The 19,242-nt window shown below is 45.9% G+C and overlaps 1 protein-coding gene across 3 annotated transcripts in view; it reads right to left on the bottom strand.

Annotated features, from left to right (window-relative positions):
* The window catches only part of DNAJC11 (DnaJ heat shock protein family (Hsp40) member C11), a 56,013-nt gene extending 39,099 nt beyond the window's left edge, over positions 1-16,914 (bottom strand). The window contains exons 1-2 of one of the 3 annotated variants that reach the window (XM_028740495.2): positions 16,763-16,914; positions 3,795-3,924 (exon numbers count right to left, since the gene is read on the bottom strand). In XM_028740495.2, coding sequence (XP_028596328.1) covers positions 3,795-3,924; positions 16,763-16,837 — 205 coding nt within the window. In that variant the 5' untranslated portion in view covers positions 16,838-16,914. Of the gene's footprint in view, positions 1-3,794; positions 3,927-11,051; positions 11,074-16,762 lie in introns of those variants that run through there. The other 2 variants (XM_028740496.2, XM_028740497.2) reach the window with 2 other exon arrangements.
* Positions 16,915-19,242: the final 2,328 nt, after the last annotated feature.

Genomic DNA, 19,242 nt, shown 5'->3' with positions numbered 1-19,242 from the left:
AAATTTCTTTAGCTAATCTCTGGGATTTAATAAGAAATCATTTATTCACCATTTCACTTTAGCTTCCCTTTGGGCCAAACCGCTGGGTGATGAGGACTGCTGGTGCTGCAGTTTTTCTACTGGGGTGGGGGTAGAATCCTGCAAGCTCCTAATTCACTTAAGTTTCAGTTACTTCTCCCCAAATTTCAAAAAATGCTGCAAACAAACTATCAATAATTCAGACGCATGCAAGATTCATTCAACCAAACCCAGATAACAGAATATAATCAAAAGGGCAACAGTTTCGATGAAAGACGGAGCGGAAACACACACAGCCCATCTGCCTGTGACTGCAGAGCTGAGAATCTGGAGAGATTACATTATCTTGACTATGCAGATTTATCACCCAACACACTCCAGAGTTTCCTGATGGCTATTAACATCTAATTTTTTTGGCAACAACCCCCACCCCCGGCAAACTGAGATAAGAGATAAGCTTTTACAGCAGATTGGGGAAAGTCTTTATTTCGGAGAGGAACATCTTCTTCTATACTTAGTTAAGTCTAATTATAGGAGAATTGCATGCCAAGCATAGCAAACAGCATCTCGAGTGAATTATAGCCCATACTTTCGCTGGTGGAAGAAATTCTCATCTCCCCTGTAATCCTTCATGGGAAGCAAAACCAGCCTGATGAGAAGCACTTACAGTTACGACTGCTTCAGATGACTATTTCAGTGCTGACACAGTTGGATTTTTTTTACATTTCCTTTCCACATCATGAACTTCTGTCTATTTTTTGTGCCGAGCAAAATAAGAAACAAAAACTAAAGAAAAAAAACCCCAATGCCCCTATTCTGCAATTACACATCATCCCTGCATCTGCCACCAAAAAAGCTCACCAAGGAATCTGGTACTCACAAGGCAGCTCTAGATAAGGAAAGAAGGATGCGGCTGCAGTTGCACATAACAGGGAGTCAGTGGGGTGGGCAGACTATGTTCTAACACTAAGTGGAAATCTGGGTAACCTTGGAGGCCTCCCCCAACCTCAGTTCTGCTGCCTGTCTAACAGAAAGATCTCACCTTGCAAAGGGTTCCAAGATCCTTGCTGGGCATGCTCGGCTGACTGCTTACAACAGGGGTGTGGAATTGGATCTGAACAGGGGACCAGAGCATTATCTCCCCTATCCCCTTGCAGACCACACTTCAGCAGGAGGGTGTGGTCACCCAGTTGGCAACCACTGGCATGACATCAGGTGGCCCATTTTAGCTCATGTGGTTTGAAATCAAACCACTGCACTCTGCAAGACCTGACCATGAGCAGATCGCCAGAGCCTGCAAAGCACTGTGTGTGATAGTGGGTGCTGCTAACAGGAAGTGCCTGCAATCCCCTTTCTGGTCCACCTGTCAGAAATCACACAGGTTGCCAAGTTTAGGGCAGGTGGCGGTCATTTAGCCAGAACAACCTCATGGACCATGTTCGATTTACGGACCAGAGCCTCCCTGCCCGTGGCTTGCAGGAAATCCCAGAAGAGCAGATGAGCTAGTCCTGTTACAGTTAACACAAACATGAATTCTGCAGCACCTTAAAGACTTAAAGAGATCCACTGAGGCACCAGCTTTTGTAGACTAGAGTCTGCTTGCCCACACAAGGCTGCCATCAGCACCTATTGCACTGATCTCCAATTGGTGCCAAGACATGTAAGGGTGTAACAAGAAAACCAGTGTGGTGCAGCTGATGAAAGCACTGGACTTTAACCTTGCAATAGCTCTATAGTATGTCATTTATGTTCTCTGCACCAAGCTGCTGGAAGGAAGGTGGGGTGCCGAAGAATACATAAATATACAGTGGTACCTTGGGTTACATACGCTTCAGGTTACATATGCTTCAGGTTACAGACTCCGCTAACCCAGAAATAGTACCTCAGGTTAAGAACTTTGCTTCAGGATGAGAGCAGAAATCGTGCAGCGGCGGTCCAGCGGCAGCAGCAGGAGGCCCCATTAGCTAAAGTGGTGCTTCCGGTTAAGAACAGTTTCAGGTTAAGAACAGACCTCCGGAATGAATTAAGTACTTAACCCGAGGTACCACTGTAACTGTCTTTGGACTATACTTGTCCAGGGTTATAATCTTTAAACAGTGCTTTTGGCTTTATAAAAACTATCCCAGGACCTCAGAAGGGGGCTTGGGACATGAAGCCTCCCTTGGACCAGGGAGATATACTTTTGGTGCATAAACACACAGTTCTGGGGTGGTCAAGAGAAAACCACATGATTTGAAGGGTGGTGTTCCTAGGAATCTGTCAAGCAACAGAGGGATTAGTACAGGCAGCAACCATTTTGTCTGTGTTCGACTGGCACGTGACAACCAATGTACATGCTTTTTCTGGCCCTTGAAGGGGGAGGGCTTATGCACGCTCCACCAACATGCGCAAAGACCCGGAATAAAACCCCTGTGCAAATGGGGAGTTGCCCATATAGCAAGGGAACAAGGATGAAAGACCTGTGGGAAAAGTTGGTGTTTCCTCACCCTGATTACACCACGCTCTTGATATTCAGCTGAATATCTCCTGGGAAATGCTGCTCCTTGGCCCACAGAGCAAAAAGTCCTCCACCAACTTGATGCAGGCATTCTGACACAGCCTACCTCCTACCAACCATGTGTGTTGAGATTCTGTCCCATAATGACCAAATGCTGGGTCATGTGCTGCAGAAGATCGCTGATCCTACATATGGAAGCCTCAGAGCTGCTGAATTGGTGAGTGGTATGAGGAAGGCAACTGACTGTGGAAGTTAGCAGCATCTCTGTTCAAGCACTGCATGGCCCTACCAAGCTGAAAGCGAAAATCTGGTGTCAGCTGCTGCACAGAGAGGTTAGACTGGAAGTTGCCTAGAGAAGCATGCTTCTTCAGTCTTACTCCTGGCTTTCTAGTCTAGTTTGCTACTAGAAAAGAGGACTGGCTTGCTGGCATTAAGAGGTGGTCACTTCAAAACCCTTCCATGTCATACTCATAGAATCAGACTCCGTGGTCAGAATCTTTATTGGCTTGTTAGTGTATATCCTTGGGACCCCCCAAAACCACATATATGTTCACTCATAAAGGTAAAGGTAAAGGGACCCCTGACCATTAGGTCCAGTTGTGGCCGACTCTGGGGTTGCGGCACTCACCTCGCTTTATTGGCCGAGGGAGCCGGCGTACAGCTTCCGGGTCATGTGGTCAGCATGACTAAGCCGCTTCTGGCGAACCAGAGCAGCGCACGGAAACACCGTTTACCTTCCCGCTGGAGCGGTACCTATTTATCTACTTGCACTTTGACGTGCTTTTGAACTGCTAGGTTGGCAGGAGCAGGGACCGAGCAACGGGAGCTCACCCCGTCGCGGGGATTCGAACCGCCGACCTTCTGATCGGCAAGTCCTAGGCTCTGTGGTTTAACCCACAGCGCCACCTGCGCCCCATGTTCACTCATAGGAACATACTGAATGGGGCCAATGCTTCATCTAGCTCAGTACTGGCTACACTGACTGGCAGCAGCTCTCTGGGGTTTCATGCAGATTTCTCTCCCAGCCCGACCTGGAGATGCCAGGAACCGAACCTAAGACCCACCACATGTTGTAGATGCTCTACCACTGAGCTACAGCCCTTCCAATGACTCATTTGTCAAAAACTGATAGTCCAGGTATTGATTCTCTCATATGAAAACGGCAAAAACCAGCTACTGCCTTTAACAGCAAAAAGACTCGCTGTCTGGATTCCAAGCTAGAAAATCCATTGGCAGCTGCTGAGCCGAGGATGGCTGTGAATCTCTGGCATCCACTGACCTTCATAAGCCTGATGGAGAAGGTTGAAGAGCTGCTCGGCCTGCCTCTTGAGCTCTGGGTCCCTGTGCTTGTCAGGATGGTACAGCATACACAGCCTACGGTAGGCGGCTTTCAGCTCTTCCTGAGAGGCCTGTGAGAAGAAAAGAAATCCAATTATAGCACAATCAATGCAGTTAAGCCGCTATCATCTCAAAAATCTGCCCAGAAACGGGAACCCATCAGACGCACTCCGGCGCGTTCTGTTCTGCAGATCGGGAAGCATAATGAAGCTGTGACTTGCTAGGACCGCTTCTCTTGGCATGGTGCAAGAAACCACCAGTCTGGGGCATTAATAATCATAATTTATGTAGCACAGTTCGAGCATTCAAAGCACTCACAATTATCTCAGTATTCCTTACAACAGACTCCTGGAAGCTCAGCCAGCCAGTACTCTGGATAAAAGTGCCATCAGCATGTACGGGGCTTTACAAAGCACAAGACAACAGGGCTCTGCCCCAGGAAACATAAAATCTAAAATAATTGTGCTACTATAATGCTGTTCTTTTGTTTTATTCTAGTTTATAATTTAAATCTGGTTTTATATCTTTGCAAGCCATTTTGCATGCACCTTGTTCTAAAAAACCAGGCTATAATTAGCAAAGATTTTGTTCCAAGTGGCAATGAAGATTCAGAAGTTGTGCTGGTTCAGGGGCCTCATAACCTTTATGGCCTTTGTGCCACAGAAGGGGACACTGGAGGGGTAAGGGCCCTGCTTGAGACATGCTTGTGAACAGTCTTTTGCCTGTGGCAACTAAGAGTCAGCTCCAAAACTCCCAATGGCTGCACCCAAGAGGCTTCATATTAATGTAAAACAGCATTGGGGACACGGGGACAAGATTGTGCCTTGTAGTGCATCACAGCATGAAGACTGTGGAGCTGAAACACGGTCTCTCAGTGCTACTCTCTGGAAAAGACCCTCTAGGTAGGAGTGGAACCAGTGTAAAACAGTGTCCCCTGATACTCATCCCACAGAGCCAGTCCAGCAGGATGCCTTGGTCTAGTATCAAAACCCGTGGAGAGACACAAAGAAGCAGAAGCAAAAATGCATTCCCCCTGTCCCACCCTCTATATCCATCCAGGTTATCCATCCAGGTGACCAAGGCTGATTCAATTCCAAAACAGCACCTGAATGCAGAGTGAAGTGGATTCAGGTACTGTTTTTTTCCGTGTGTAAGACGATGGTTTTTGCTATAAATAAATTAGACAAAAATTGGGTGTCGTCTTATACATGGATAGTGAATGCAGAGAGAGGATGTGCAATTAATGGCAGCAGCAAGCTGGAGATTGGCAGCGGCGATTGGGCGGCTAACTGGTGACTACGGCAAGGTGATCGGCTGTGGCAACTGGGCAGGCGATTGGAGGCTGTGGCGAGGTGGGCAGGTGATTGGCGGCTGCGGCAAGTGGGCTGTTGGTGGCAGCAAGCGGGCAATTGGCAGCTGTGATGAGGTGTGTGATCAGCAGTGTGGCTGTGGCAAGCGATCAGCAGTGGCAGGCAGGCGGGTGAGTGATTGGTGGAAGTGACCTCCCCCACTCCCCAAAAGAGCTAAACAACTTAATTTCTTAATTTTGAGTTTAAAAAAATAGGGGTCGTCTTAGACATGGGGGTGTCTTATACATGGAAAAATATGGTAATTCCTGCAGGAACTCACTGCTTGGCCAGCACCTTACCCAAGAAAGGGGTATTTTTTATGGATAGTAATTGTTATAAACCACAGGATCCAGGGTGGGTTTCTTCAGAAGCGGGCGCACCACCCACCGCCTGTTTAAGGGGAGTGGCACTACACCCTCATGTCAATAAGCCTTCACCATACCCTGGGCCCATCTGGTCAACCCTTCCTGACAGGATTTTACTAGCCAGGATGGGCAGGGAACAAGAGAGCAGGAAGCCAGTCATTGCAAGAATGCTGCATACATTATCAGGCCAAGTAAAGTGACACTGATTTCTTGGTGAAGGCACTGCATTGGACACTTCAACTGGAGTTGCAACAACAGTAACATCTAAGGCGCTATGGGAATGGGAAAAACTCAGCAGAAGAACATTCGCTAGCCTTCAAGGTGAAGGCAAGGGTGCAAACTCTAGAACTAAAAAGAATGCCTATTTGTTACAAACAAACAAGCCAAATTCCTTGAAATTCACCATGATTACCCACATGGAGGTACAGGAGCAAAAGAGAGGCTTACGAGGTTGAATGATTAACTTGCAAAGATGGGGGCAGATCTTTTTTCCACACACAAATGCATTCTAACAATATACTTCCAAAGGCCTTCTGCCTGCTCCTTTTGATCAATGCAGAGCTGTTTAGCTCGGAAACAGAAGGTCAGGGTGCTTCACATATAAGGCTAATCCTCTCGCTCATGAACAAACACAGCGTATCAGCAAAAAACTGCAGTTTTTAATACATAAAGTGGGATTTGAGCCATTTCTGGTGACAAACAGGAATTGAGAGATTTCTTCTGTTTCTTATTCATACGTCTTGGTTCAATGACAAAGGAATTGGACAGACCTGCCTGGCTCCTGAGAACACATTGCCCGGTGAAGGAGTCATCCTTCCTGAGCAACTGCTGTCTCTTTCCACTCTCTTGGTTATTAGAATTAAAGTAGATGAGAAGGGAGTGGAATTTCGAGCTCGGCAATGACCTTCTTTAATCAAATTAGTGATAAATGGCTTAATGTGCTATTGATTAAGTAATAGAAATGAGCAGTTCCATTTTTCACAAATATCATGTTCAATAAAATGTTAGATTGGGCCTTTCATCATAAGTGAATCACTAAGGTCATTGGTTCAATATTTCAAGAGTGATAACCTCTCTCCAGCCACTGCAGAAAATACTGACAACATTTCAAATTCTAATGAGATACATAAGTCACTAATAATGATATTTTAAGTTACATTCTTATTACTTAAACTTGGGGCAAAATTAAGAGGCACGCCATCATGCTATTCGGGGGATTAAACTCATTCATTTCACATCTCAATCATCCAGTTACATCTTCGCAGCATGTAAATCTATTACAGATTAAATGGCCATATACTAGCAAATTGCCAGAGACAGGTTTTAGACGTCCTTCTCTTCCTCTTCCCCAGGCCCATAAAGTTTAGTGACCTATTATTCTCAGATTAACCAGTGCTCTGAAGAGCTGAATTTGCCCTATAAGAAGCTGGGTACAAAATATGGAAACAAAGGCCTACAAAGGCAATGGAGTATTTCTCAATTTCAGCCCCAAAGTAAATTTAGTTATCTAGCAGAACTGGCTTTTGAAAGCCTCCAGAGAGCTCTGCTGAGAGTCCCTCAAGCCCTTAAGGGGGCAGGAAAAGGACACCTGGGCACGGCTTGCTGCAACTACAATAACCCTGCAACTTACATGAATTTAACTTGTGCACATTCAGCTTTACAGACTTGGCAAAAGAATAGTAAAAGAGGTGGAAAAGAGGCAGGGAAAAAGACTTTGGCAATCCCACCCGCCACTGAACCTAATATGTTTTGACTATATGTGATTTTTGCTTCAGCCGTGATCCTGGGAATGTAACCTCTGTGTAAGTTGTAGACTTACTGCAAGATAGCTGAAAATTCATCTCAAAACCAGCCTTCCCAACCTGACACCTTTTGGAAAACAACTCCAATCAGCATGGCCTTGCTACCTAGGGCTGATGGGAGTAGTAGTCCAAAGCATCTGGTTGGCTTCAGGTTGAGGACGACTTTTTAGACGTATATGTATCAGCCAGTTTTTCAGTTCCACTAGGGCAAGATTTGAGGGAGGAAGAAGCAGGGCTATGCTGAGTCTGGGTCACCTAAGTGGCTCCCACTGGGATCTATGGAGAAAATGGTTGCATTCTGAGACATAGTCAAAACAGAGCGCTGGAACAAACACAGCTTCAACGACAATGGCATTTCAAGCACATTCACATCATGCAATAATAAGAGGGGAAATAAAGTGCTATACTACTTAGAGACACTGTTACAGGACAGAAGGGGAATCAAATCACAAGTACTCCATTGTAGAAGGAGTCATACATCACAAGCACCTCTGAAGGTCATTTGGCTAGCATATGTTCTGCTCAATTCTGGAGGGGAACAAAAAAACTCCCCTTTAACTCTACTTCAGTGAGCAATAGAGAATTACCCCCAAAACTCATATATAGCTGGTACCTAACCTCTAGGAAGCTGGCAATAATCCATCTTGGTTCCTCACCACATTGCTGGAGGGGCTGTCCTACACCCGGTACTCCTCTGCTCTCAGCATTTCTCCTGTAGAATCAAGTTGACTCAACCCCTGAGATCTAAAGCCACATTGTGACTCAAGACAGACCTTGTCAGCAAGTGACTGTAATCTGTTGAGTACTACATGGTACTGCTGAGTACTGTGAAGAAGGCTGTCTTCACAGTACTCAGCAGGGAGATTCCACAGTAGTTGTTGCAGTCATGGTAGTCACCTTTGTTCCTGTAGAAGGTCACAATGCTGGAGTTGTGCATGTTTTCTGGCACAGATCCTAATTCCTAACATAGCAAGAGAAGGCCGTAGAGGTGTATCATGAGGAAAGATGGCTTTCAGCAGTTCTGTTGGGATTCCATCCTGTCCTGGGACTTTCCCACATGCCAGAAAGTTGATGGCATTCTTCAGCTCATTGAAGGAGGGGCACCCAGCTCTTCCAAGACAGACAGAGATTGGATACTGTCTATTACGATGTCAGAGACCATGTTTTCCCAGCTCTTGGTAGTGCTCTGCCCATCACTTCATCTGCTTGCTGCGGTCTGTGATGATCTCTCCCAACAAGGTTTTCAATGGTACAGGTTTTTTCTGATTGTTGGTCCAAAGGCTTTCTTCATACCTTTGTACATTTTGTGAGTATTGCCGCTGTCAGCAGCAAGTTGAATGCTCTGACACAGCTTTAGCCAACAGTCACTGGCAAACTATCTGGCAAATCACTGGGCATTGCTCCTTGCCTTTCTCAGTGCAGCAAGCATCTTCTTGCAGGGCGCATGCTTGTAGCTCACAAGAGCCTCGTGCTTTGCAGCAATAACAGGCTCCATGTCCTTAATGCCAGCCTCAAACCAGTCAGGGATCTGCTGCTCTCTTTTGCCAAGAGGACACAGCTGTGCTGTAGGTTGCCTCTTTGATGTGGTTCCACCTTACATCAATGCTATCTCTAGAGTAGTTCAGTAGTGCTTGTTCAACAGAAGCAGAGCAGCACTCACTCACAAAGTTCGGGTATGACTGTTCTGGCAATGCAGTATAGGTCCTCTTTGGCTGAATAAGAATCTTCTTGCCACCAGGGAGTGAATCCGTGTCACTGTTGACACTCTGGTAGCTCCATGTGACACCAAAAAAGCTTAGTGTCAATTGCCTGGTGACAATCAAGTCCAGCTGGTGGCAGTGGCCTGACCTTGGAGGTCTCCAGAGAGCCAGTGTGGTGTAGTGGTTAAGAGCGATAGACTTGTAATCTGGTGAACCGGGTTCGCGTCTCCGCTCCTCCACATGCAGCTGCTGGGTGACCTTGGGCTAGTCACACTTCTCTGAAGTCTCTCAGCCCCACTCACCTCACAGAGTGTTTGTTGTGGGGGAGGAAGGGAAAGGAGAATGTTAGCCACTTTGAGACTCCTTCGGGTAGTGATAAAGCGGGATATCAAATCCAAACTCCTCTTCTTCTTCCAGGATGCTCACTGTTTTGCCTTGGTAGAGAAGAATGTGTTCCTGAAGCAGAGGCTATGATACAAGCACGGCTCAAGCAGCCTTTCTCAATTCACATTCATGCTGCCAATACCAAAGTGGCCTATGCAGTTGTCCCGTGTGTGACCTTCGTTTCCAATTCTGGCATTAAAATCTCCCAGCAGAAATAGGTGTTCTCAGGCTGGGACCTGCCTGGCAGCTTGGTCTAGTGCCTCATAGAACTGGTCCTTGATATGTATATCAGAGTATATAGTGGAAGCGTAAATGCTCGAGAAGTTAACTGGACCAGGGTAGTTGAGAGACAGAGAGGAAGCCCTCAGTCGGCAATTCTATCATAGACAAAAGTGAGTTTCTCACAGCAATGCTTATAGCTTGAATTTGTGGTTCTTCTGAGGCCTCCTTGCCAGAAGGTGTGTTTCTTCTCTGCCATTAAACATAAGTCTGGTCTCCTGTAAAATGGCAATGTCAATGTTGAGTGTTTTCAGCTCACAGTCAATGATGGTCATCTTCCATGAGTCATTGACTTGCAGCAGATCGGTGGGCAAGCCAGGACACATGGCCATGACGTTGCAGCTTGCTAGGCACAAGGGGGGTTGTTTCTTTTCTTTGTTGTCTGGTGCAGTGGTTTGATACTCTGAGCTCTGAGCACCCATTGACGCAGGCAGACAGTGGTGGGTCAGTACCTTATTGACTGGAGGCTGCCCAGCTTAAGGTGGGCAAAGTGTTAGAAACTGAGATATGAAAGCTAGGAGCTAAATGGTACCTTAATCCTAGGTTATGGGCGTAACAATGGAATGTCTAGGCGCACTTTTTTATAACTAGAATACAAAGCAGAAAATGAATTAACTGCAGCTAAAATATTATGCTCATTTTTCACACGGTCTATCTAGTTCTTCCCCTGCCCACCCCCTAATGGTCTTAAGAGGGTCTCTTCTCCAGTCTTCAGAGAGTAGCTGGAAATGGGGAGAGAGAGAAAGGGCCTCCTTTCCTTCCACTCTGCAGTTTTAATCTGAAATCTTAGGCGCAGTATTGCACCCAGAGCTCAAAAACTGCTCATGCTAATGAAATTCCATCACAAAATGCGCCTAGAACAATGGGAGTTTCGAATGCTGGATGGGCAGTAGCTGACCAGTGAGACACGATAATTTCTCCCACTGATGAAAACAACACCTGCGCCCACCACACTCCTTAGACTACAAAAGAGCATGATGGCTCCTAAACTGAGGCCTATTAAGATCCCAGAAGTTACTTGAGAGGCTGATGTTGAATAACTGGTTTGCAAAAATGCTACAAATCGACAAATTGGAATGTGGACTGTTTTCTTTTTAAGGCTTTCAGGGAAAGAGAAGCAATTACCTTCTTAAATCCCTTCCCCAAAGTCATCCTTCTGAGCTGGAATCGCCTGGAAGTTGTACCTTGGTTCGGCCTTGATTTATGAGCTACCCAATTAAATGATCTGTCATAACACTCTTACATTTTGAAAGGACAATGACAAGTCCCATTTCTCAGTTCACATATATTTCACGTTTTCATCTCTGTTGGCAAATCACCTGGGAATCATGGAAATGAGTGCTCCCCGCTTCACTACCACCACCACCACTGCCTTTTCCATTTAATAAATGTGGTTTGTGTTTCTTGTGTTCTAAATGGAAACAAAATTAACAACTATATGAAACATAACATTGACAAAATGTTTTGCCTATAAATCATCATGAATACAGATAGCATTCTGGGAACTGGCTTTTTTTTTGGGTATTTATAAAAAGGTTTTTTAACTGGCCTTTTAGGGTACAGTCCTTCTAAAGTGAATCAGAAAGATTTGTTCATAAAAATCATTTTTTGTTTGTATACCAAGATATTCACCAGTTAATGAGCAGACACAAGTAAAGTTCAAGGAAGCGCTAGCCCTGTCGCCTGAAGCAATGGAGAACGTTGTGAAGACCACTATCACCTCTCCCTGCCCTTCATCTTCTCTTCCCAAAGCTCTTTCATCCAAACCCGTCAGCATCCAGTTCACCCTCCTTCTGACATCCTCTACTTTGCCAAGTGCAGAACAGAGCTGAACTATTATTTCTCATGATCTGGACACTCTGCTTCTGTTATCACAGCTTAAGGATGCATTAGCTATTTCAGCAGCCATGCTTCACTGCTGATTCATGTTCAGCTTGTGATCAACTAAAGACATCAAGATGCTTTTCACGTATACCACTGCAAAGCCAGGTCCCCCTATTCTGTACCTTTGCCTTTGATACTTTGCACCTACTTGCAGGACTTGACATCTATCTCTGTTGAGTTTCATCTTGCTGGTTTCTGCACAAGTGTTCCAGCCTGCCAAGATCATTTTGAATCTTGATTTTGTCTTCTGCAGTGTTATCTATTCCTCCTGTTTTTGTGTCACTTGCAAATATGATAAGCATTCTCTGCTCCTTCAGCCAAGTTTATAAAAAATGTTCAACAGAACAATGCCTAGGACAGAGTTTTATGGCCTCACTTAACTTGCATGACAGCCCCAACAATGACTGCTGTTGTGAAAGCAAAGTAGAAAACAGTTTAAGTATTGTATATAATAGGCAGCACCCTTGCCAAGCACTGTTTTAGTCTCAATGCAAGTTAAGCATAAAAAAAAAATTGCCAAAGTTTAGGCAGGGAGGAGGGAAACCTAAACTGCCACTGAAACCTATCAATATATACCCAAGAAAAGAATTGGTGGCTAATAGGCACCATGGAATAATAATGGCACAAGAACAAAACCATTAAGTCAGATTTGGCAACAACATTAAGTTTTCCTTTAAAACAAGCTTCTAGTGCATCTTTATGAACAACATGATTAAGTTGGATCTGACCTATGAACCACAGCATCACATTGTGTCCGTCTTTAAAGTGCTATGGCTGCTATTTCTCTTGCAATCTGGGTACAACTTTGGAATCAACCCATATTAGATGGCTACACTATCAAAATAGCTTGAGAGCAATCTTACAAAAAATTAATAATGGAAAGCAGCCTAACAGCCATCTTACACACTCAACTCTGTGATTGTTTTCATTTCATTTTTGCTTCCATAGCACCAGGGAGTCACTCTGATCCGTGGCACTGGATTCTCCAACCCACCCCTTTCCCCGCTCCAATTTCCATAATCACCTGTTGTTTCTTGGCCATTTCCTCACCTGGCAAAATCTCATAAATGATACTGAGGGATGGATGCAAGCAGCTACTAAAGGACACCACACTGGCATGGTACATTGCCCTACCGGCGCTGTCCCTCTACAGCGTTAAAGGAAATGCTGATAGCTTAGGAGGGAGATGCCAACATCCATCACTCTCTTGTCACCATTCTAAGTAAATCCTGCAAACCTTTTACTCTGGTAGCAGTCTCATGGCAGAGAATATGGAAGCACACAGAGTACTAAAAATAAAATAATGTAAGTTATGCACAAAACAGAAATCAAAGAGATATTCTGGGACAATATAGCTAGGCTCATGCCAAACCCAAAGGCAAGGTATACTATAAACCACAGTGTGTGGGTGCTGAAGTATTCCTCCAGTTTTCCTAGTGAGACTGAATAGAGGTGGTGGCACCGAACATGTATGGTCGTACGACCTAGCAGCCCAAGGTCACACCAGCACTGTACTTCTGATACTCTTCAAAACTGTGAGGAGCTACCATAAAATATGAAGGAAACAAAAGCATCCTTTTGAACAAGAGCCAGTCTAGGAAATGGTTGCTGTAGAGGCTGTGTTGGGGCTTGAGTGTGCAGCAGATGGTCAAAGGAAATTCAATGAAAGTGGCTGTTTAGACAGTTTGCTTGAGCTGCTCAGTTCATAAAATGTTTATTACCTTCTCCTATGGTTTTCTGGAACACTGCCTGTGACAATATCTGGATGGCTGAAACACCATGGTTTATTGCATCCAGTGAACCCAACCTCAGGCCATTTCTGTCTGGCCCATGCATTTCTACATTCTATCCTCTTTCCAAGGTAGTACATTCATGGTAATGTAAACTTTCCAGAGCTCTGTAGAAGCTGACCCTTATAGCTTTCCCGGAGAAGCAAGCTGACACATAGACTGGGTTCTGAGATGTGAGGTTCTAATTTATGCCGTTCTCAAAAACAAAGGGGCAATGATGAAAGGGAGCCGCAAACTTGGGCTTTTCATCACTTCTTTCTTCTTTCCAAAAGACTGCAGTGGCCTTTGGGGAACATTTATCAAAGTCAAGATCGCTGCCATTATCAACTTTATTGTGGTGAAAATGCAAATGACATGAATTTGCCTCCCCACTGTGTAGGGAGAAGAGGGAGGGGATGGACAGGGATATTTCCTTCTCTTTGAAAGAAATCCTCTGTAAGATTTTTACTAGTTTTACAAACCTCTATGAAGCTTTTCAGCTGTTTATGGCTCAGATACAATAAGCCCTTAATTTAAATCCCCAGAATATGAACCATCCCTCAGTGCTGTTGATGAAAAACTAAAGATGTTGAAGCCTCTCCAGTGATATAATGAATGTTTGTGCCAAGGTGGGGAATGCTTAAAATTAGCAAGAAATTCTAGACATGTTCACACATTTCAACTTGAAAAGTATTTCTGAATTGCCCAAATGAAGTCCCATTCCCCAGTGGGAAGCAGAGACTCCTAGTGTTAACTGGGATGCCTGCGGTGGTAGCAGTTCCCGTTACCCATTGCTCTTATTTTTCTTGTTATCTCGGGCTGTTTGCCTTGTAATTTCCTGCCTGGCTGATCTCCACCTCACCCTCATATTCTCTATTGGGTGTTAGAAATGGGAAATCCCTTGCTATTGGATCATTTCTATTTAAATAAATACAAATCTTAACACCAGCAAGCACATGTGATAATTAACAGATCTGAGGTCATAGTGGGGAACACAATGAAAATGGCAAATAGGGTAACCATAAAGATGAAGGAGTTGCAGTAACTCCACCGCAAAGGTTACAACATTTGGGACATTTGGTCTGGTGAAAAAATGTGAGTTAAGAGGGAACATGATAGAGGTGTAAAAGAACACAGAAAAATAAACTATTCCTCTCTCATAACACTAGAACTTAAAGGTAAAGGTAAAGGTACCCCTGCCCGTACGGGCCAGTCTTGCCAGACTCTAGGGTTGTGCGCCCATCTCACTCTATAGGCCGGGGGCCAGCGCTGTCCGCAGACACTTCCGGGTCACGTGGCCAGCGTGACAAGCTGCATCTGGCGAGCCAGCGCAGCACACGGAAACGCCGTTTACCTTCCCGCTGGTAAGCGGTCCCTATTTATCTACTTGCACCCGGGGGTGCTTTCGAACTGCTAGGTTGGCAGGCGCTGGGACCGAGCAACGGGAGCGCACCCCGCCGCGGGGATTCGAACCGCCGACCTTTCAATCGGCAAGTCCTAGGCGCTGAGGCTTTAACCCACAGCGCCACCCGCGTCCCTAACACTAGAACTTATGAATATCCAATGAAGCTGAATGCTGGAAGATTCGGGAAAGATAAAATAAAGTACTTTTTCATGCAGCACATAGTTAAACTATGCAATTGACATTCAGAGGAGAAAGTGATGGCCACCAATCTGGATGGCTTTAAAAGATGGATTGGACAAATTCATTTAGGAGATGACTATCAATGGCTACTAGCCATGATGTCTATGCTCTCCCATCTCAGGTGAGAATGCTCTTGTGCTTGAGTCCTGCTTGATGGCTTCCCATTGGGGAATCTGGTTGGCCACTGTGAGAACAGGATGCTGGACTGGAGAACAGAAGATGAGACATGACAGTGCTTCACATATCTGTCATACAGCAGATGGAGCAGGCTTGCTTACTGTTACCTTTAGAAGCCAGGACTAGAACCAAGGGGTGGAAATTGGGTACTACACAGGATGGTTCTACTCTGCCTCTATGGTTGGATGTAGCATGCTGGTAATTACAAAGGAGAGTACTCTCATTGTACTCAGGTCTTGTGACCTTGCTATAGGCATGGTATTGTATGAGTTATGATGGTTGTGTTCTACCTCCACTGTTGGAGGCAGTAATGCTTCTGAGTAGCAATTGCTGGAAACCACGGGCAGAAAGAGTTTTCTTGTGCTCGGGTCCTGCTTATGGGCTTCTCACATTCATCTGGTTAGCATTGGTGAGAACAGGATGCTAGACTACATGGGCCATTGTGTGATTTTGGAGCATTCAGAGTCCTTGGCATCCATTTCCCCCTATAAATGCACACAGTAGTTTTGTAAAATAGGCTGGTGTGATTATCCCCATGTTGCAGTGAGTTGACTGTGGACAAGCATGGCTTGTCTTGGGTCATGTAGTGACTTCATGGCTGAGAAACTGATGAAGGCTAAGGCTATCAATGGCTACTAGGCACAATGACTATGCTCAGCCTCCATGGTCAGAAGCAGTAATACTTCTTAACACCATTTTATGGGAATCACAGGTGCCGAGAATGCTGCTGAAACTGCTTTGAATAACAATGTTAATATAACATACACTGTTTAAATTCTTAACTCATATTTACAACCTCTCCTTGTTGTTTTTAAAAATAAATTTTAATAGCAAACAAAGGTAGAAATTGCATTCGTGTCTCTCCTATGAGGAAAGCTTGCCGTGTCTGGGACTCTTCAGCTTAGATAAAAGGCAAGTAGGAGGAGACATAAAATTTTGGAGAAAGCAGATAAAAGGTTTTCCTCCTCTCTCATGACACTAGAACACGAGGACTTCCAATGAAGCTGAATGTGGGAAGAAGATGCATGACAGATACAATAAATGACTTCTTTACGCAGTGCAGTTTTACTATGGAGCTGCCTCTCGTAGGATGGGATAATGGCCAACTTGGTTTGCTTTCATAAAGGATCCGACAAATGCATGGAGGAGAGGGCTGTCACTGGCTACTAGCCACGATGGCTATGCTCTGCCTTTGTGGAGCTGCAATGCTTCTGAATAACAGTTGCTGGAAGCCACAGGAGGGGAGAGAGTTGCTCCTGTTGCATTCAGGTCCTGCTGGCAGCTTTCCCACCGGGGCATCTGGTTGTCCACTGCGGGAACAGGACGGTGGGCTACATGGCCGGCCCTACGCCGCCCTGGCCTGGCGCTCCTGCTGCTGGACCTCTCCTGCGTCCTTCGCAGGTGCCCATTCTGTGACCCGCCCCTCCCCCGCTTCCCCCCTCAGTGACTCGCCCGCTCCGCCTCTCCTACCCAGGCCTTTCCTTTCCCCCGAGCGGCTTGTGAAGGCCGGCCGCCTCCGCCACCGACACCACCGCCCCCACCGCCGTCGCCTCACCTCCCGCCGCACGTTCAGCAGCGAGTAATAGTCCTCGTTGTCCGGCGCCTCATCCACTGACGAGGCCGCCGCCATCTTGCCGACCTCTCACCCGCACTCGCGCATGCGCCGGCGTGGTGGCGGCAGCCAGCCGCCCGCCGTCCTGGCCGCTCTAGGAAAGAGGAAAGCTTAAGGCGGCCTCTTGGCTGCAGCGCCCCCTGCAGACACGCCTTTATAAAAAGGTGGCAGGGAATGGAAAGGGGGAAACCGCAAGACAGCGGCGGGAGGGCACAAGGTCGGGCGAGGAGGACCGCATGTGCAGAAGCGGGAAACCTGGAGCGGCGGGGAATGAGCGGCTCCTGAGAGAGCTTTCGAAGAGGCCACCGCGTGGATCTCGGCGCGCATGCACATTGCCCCTATTGCTCTCTCCGGCTTCTAGGGGAAAGCGACGCACCGCCCTCTGGTGGGCGGGGATATTTGCAGCCCCGCCTCCCTCAGACTCAAACTGCAAGGAGGGTGTTAAGTACAGTGTTGAGCAGTTTGGGAAAACATTCCAGCAAAATACATTAATCGGTTTTGGAAAATGAAGCATCAGTGATGCAGCCCAGGCAGTAACCGGGGATCTCTTCTGTAGCAGTTAATTAATGTGAATAATAATATTCATGATTTAAAAGATTTAAAATATACTAATAATAATTATAATCGGGATCCTTTCCACTTTGGTGGTAGGATGCAGCCCTGTGTTGGGGAGAGGATAGGCTGGTGTGCACAATGTTGTAACATACTCAAGAAACCCACACACTTTGTTCCGTATTGATAAATCCCTTGAAACTACCCCTGCCTGTTCTATACACATCCCTAATAATTTACACCATCTACAATCGCCACTTCAACTGTCTAGAAAGGGGGGGGGGGTGGCGGCATCGGCATAAATCCGTCTTTTTGCCATCCTTTTAAACGCTGAATATCGTATACATTTCAAAAGGTGGTTAAAGTGTTTTAGGGTATATCTACACTGCAAACTGACCAGGTTTATATCAATTTCACTGTTATGGCTTGCTGTAAAGAGCCCTGAAGTTTGTTGAGATCCGTGATATAGATCTTTTGAAGATCCCGTCGGAAGAAGATATGTGATGGACCAGGATCAGACTAAAGGGAGCCCATCTACCAAGCATCTATCCTGTTACCAGGAGTGGGTGCAGTCCGGGATGCCTGCAAGCCAGTCTGGCTGCTGTCCCTCAGTGATGGGCATTGCAAAGTGTTCTGGCTCAGAGAAGTCTTTCGGCTTGCCATCCCCACTGCTGGACACTTTCAGGCAACTTTTATTCTGATCGGTTTGCGCAAAGGTTATACAACAAGGGTTTGCGTTGCAGGGAGGAGAGGGAGGGAGAAACCCTGTTACACAAGCAGAAGTCCTTGTGCAGGGCTTCTGATAATGAACTCCTTATATGCCACCCAAAATTATTTAAATACATTACTAGCCGGAAAGTAGCTCGGGAGGCAGTTGGAGCTTTGGATGACAAGGGATTCCAAGGTGTGCTAAAGTAGGAAAGGGGGACTGCAGAGAAGTTGAAAAGGAATACAAGAACTACCAGGCTCTTAGCAACAATTGCTATCTTCTGCCTCCATAGGTCAGAGGCATCCTCTGAATACCGTTGGCTGGGAATCGCAACAGAGGAGAGTGCTGTGTTGCACACATGCCCTGCTTGCTGACTTCCCAGAAGAGGCCATTGTGATGGCTTTGAAAGAGGATTAGACAAATTCATGGAGGAGAAGGCTATCAGCAGCTACTAGCCAGGATGGCAGTGCTTTGCTTCCAGGGTTGGAGGCAGCAATGTTTCTGAATATCAGTTGCTGGAAGCCACAGGAGGGGCCATGGTGGGAACAGGATGCTGGACTCAATGGGCCATTGGCCTGATCCAGCAGGCTTGTCTTACGTTCTTAACTTTGCTTCAAGCGATTGCTATCCCGTATTTTTCACTTCATTTCCCCATTACTTTCCTTACTGCAAAAAGCCCAAGGTTTTTCTTTTTGTCCTCTCGGTATTATTATTATTATTATTATTATTATTATTATTATTATTATTTTGGAAGCATGTTTGTTGGGCAAGAGCAGCAAATCTGCTCTAATTGCAAAACCTGGATTTATCAGAGTCCAAAGTGCTAACCATTACATTTATTGCCTCATGCTTGAATCTCACTTGCAAGAGAGCACCAATCTGGCAACAGTCTAATCCCCTTTTAAAGCCAGCTAAGCTCCTGCCTGCCGCCATCACCTGGTGGAAGAGACCACCATACATTAAGCACACATTGTGGAAATAGGCCTTTCCTCCTCCCCGTATTTCCTGAATTTCCTGCCAATCAGTTTCAAATGTCTACAGTTCCCAGAATTCCCACGAGAGATGGAGCTGCTAGGAAGCCAATGCAAACTGATAGCATGTTACATATGCCTAGATTCCTAGAGCAAGGGAACAGAACAAAGCAGTCCTCCTTGTTGCTGGT

Source organism: Podarcis muralis, chromosome 7 (genome assembly GCF_964188315.1).
Source record: "Podarcis muralis chromosome 7, rPodMur119.hap1.1, whole genome shotgun sequence".
NCBI classification, from domain to species: domain Eukaryota; kingdom Metazoa; phylum Chordata; class Lepidosauria; order Squamata; family Lacertidae; genus Podarcis; species Podarcis muralis.
The sequence above is the reverse complement of the archived record's forward strand: the minus strand, read 5'-3'. Positions and strand labels throughout refer to the sequence as shown.